Here is a 1,771-nt window from a genome sequence, read left to right as displayed (position 1 = left end):
ACCGGCCCCGATGTTCGCCCTGGAGACTGGTACTGCACCGTTGGCAATTGTGGAGCCCACAACTTCGCAAGCCGGTCTAGCTGCTTCAAGTGTGGTGCTCCCAAGGAGGACTCCTCCGCCGCCGGATTTGACGCCGACATTCCTCGAACTAGAGGCTATAGCTTTGCCGGCACCACTGCTGCTCGCCCTGCTTGGAAATCCGGCGACTGGATATGTACCAGGTATATATAAAGACAATTCCGTTACGTTACCAACAGTATCTGTCAACTTCTGCCAATTCTTATTTATAATTGTGTTTAATGGAAGTGTCTTTGTAGATGTGTCTAATAAAAATGTCTTTTTTATAACTGTGTTTAATAAAAGTGTCTTTATAGATATATTTTTTAGATGTGTCTCTTTATATATATGTTTAAAGGTTCGATCACTGGTTCAGTTCTAACAATTATATTTCAGTCTAATTTCAAAAATTTCGATTTACTCAATTTAATAGTTATGACTCACAATTGATTCCTAATCAAGCAACAACAAATTATGTCTCCCAATTGGTTCCTAATCAGTTCTAACAATTATGTCTCCCAACTAATTAATAGTTATGACTCACATTGGTTCCTAATCTCATTTTTGTCACTGTCTCACAAAATCGTTAACGACATGCTGAAATGGACTAACGACTGCTACATTATACATTCTAGCGACAAATTGGGCAGGTCTGGATGCAATGAGCATAACTTTGCAAATAGAATGGAATGCTATCGATGCAATGCACCAAGGGACTCTTCTAGTTCTAGGCCTCCCTATTCATCCTAGACTATACCTTCTCCATCTGGTAATTATTAATTATCTAACTTTTTTTTTTTACTTTTTAATGCAATTAATTAGATAATCATATGTTAATTATTCATGTTGGATTTCAGTAGTAATAAGTATAGTGAAGTCTCAAATTTTCACTTTAGGAATGGATCAAATAAGAAATATTACTTTAACTTATGTAGTGCTTAATTTAAATAAAAATCAAATAAATCAAAATTCAACATAATTTTTATCGATGTTTTTAAATTCGAAATTTCTATACCAAAATTAACTAGGATTTTTCTTTAAATTAAAAATTTAATGAAATAGTGACTTTAATCTTTAATTATATATTATTATTAGGTGAATTATTATGATTTTGAGTTCTTATTTGGTACTGATAATGACTAGCTAATTTCTTAGTTTAATATTGTACTCTTTATTATTAATTTTTTTATTTTGATTTTGTTTTGTTTTTAAATATCTACAATTTAAATATATCAATTATCATTGTCACTACTGTGTTTTGAAGAAAAGAGATGGATAGCTATATAACTTCAACTCTTAACCTCACTATGATTTATTAGTGCAAAAAATGTTCTTTAATTTAAAATATCTAATTATCCAAGATGTTTGTATGTTTTTAGAGAAAAAAATGAAAAGAAAAAAAAAGATTCTATATCTTTTGTGCCTTTTTTTCTTTTACTCTCAAAGCTACACATATATAAGCTTTAATTTATAGTGGAGACGTGGTCCAAAGAATAATTAGTATATGACTAAATTGTTGGATTGATATTTAACTTTGTCAACTGAAATTATTAAAATTAAAATTAACTACTACTGTCCTAAATTTTGCACATATACCAAATGATGAGTGGCTTTGAGTTAATTGGTTTATATATGCTCAATTTTATTAGAAGATATGTATTCTTTCGTAATATAATACACTTATAACTAGCAAAATAAAATTAAAAAAAAAAAA

The 1,771-nt window shown here is 29.8% G+C and overlaps 1 protein-coding gene across 1 annotated transcript in view; it reads left to right on the top strand.

The window, feature by feature from the left end:
• The window catches only part of LOC107612037 (zinc finger Ran-binding domain-containing protein 2), a 1,347-nt gene extending 520 nt beyond the window's left edge, over positions 1 to 827 (top strand). Inside the window, exons 3-4 of the mRNA XM_016313875.2 lie at positions 1 to 221; positions 708 to 827. Coding sequence (XP_016169361.1) covers positions 1 to 221; positions 708 to 807 — 321 coding nt within the window. The 3' untranslated portion in view covers positions 808 to 827. The remainder of the gene's footprint in view (positions 222 to 707) is intronic.

This window comes from Arachis ipaensis, chromosome B08 (genome assembly GCF_000816755.2).
Source record: "Arachis ipaensis cultivar K30076 chromosome B08, Araip1.1, whole genome shotgun sequence".
Lineage (NCBI taxonomy): Eukaryota > Viridiplantae > Streptophyta > Magnoliopsida > Fabales > Fabaceae > Arachis > Arachis ipaensis.
This window is presented reverse-complemented; position numbering and strand designations above follow the sequence as displayed.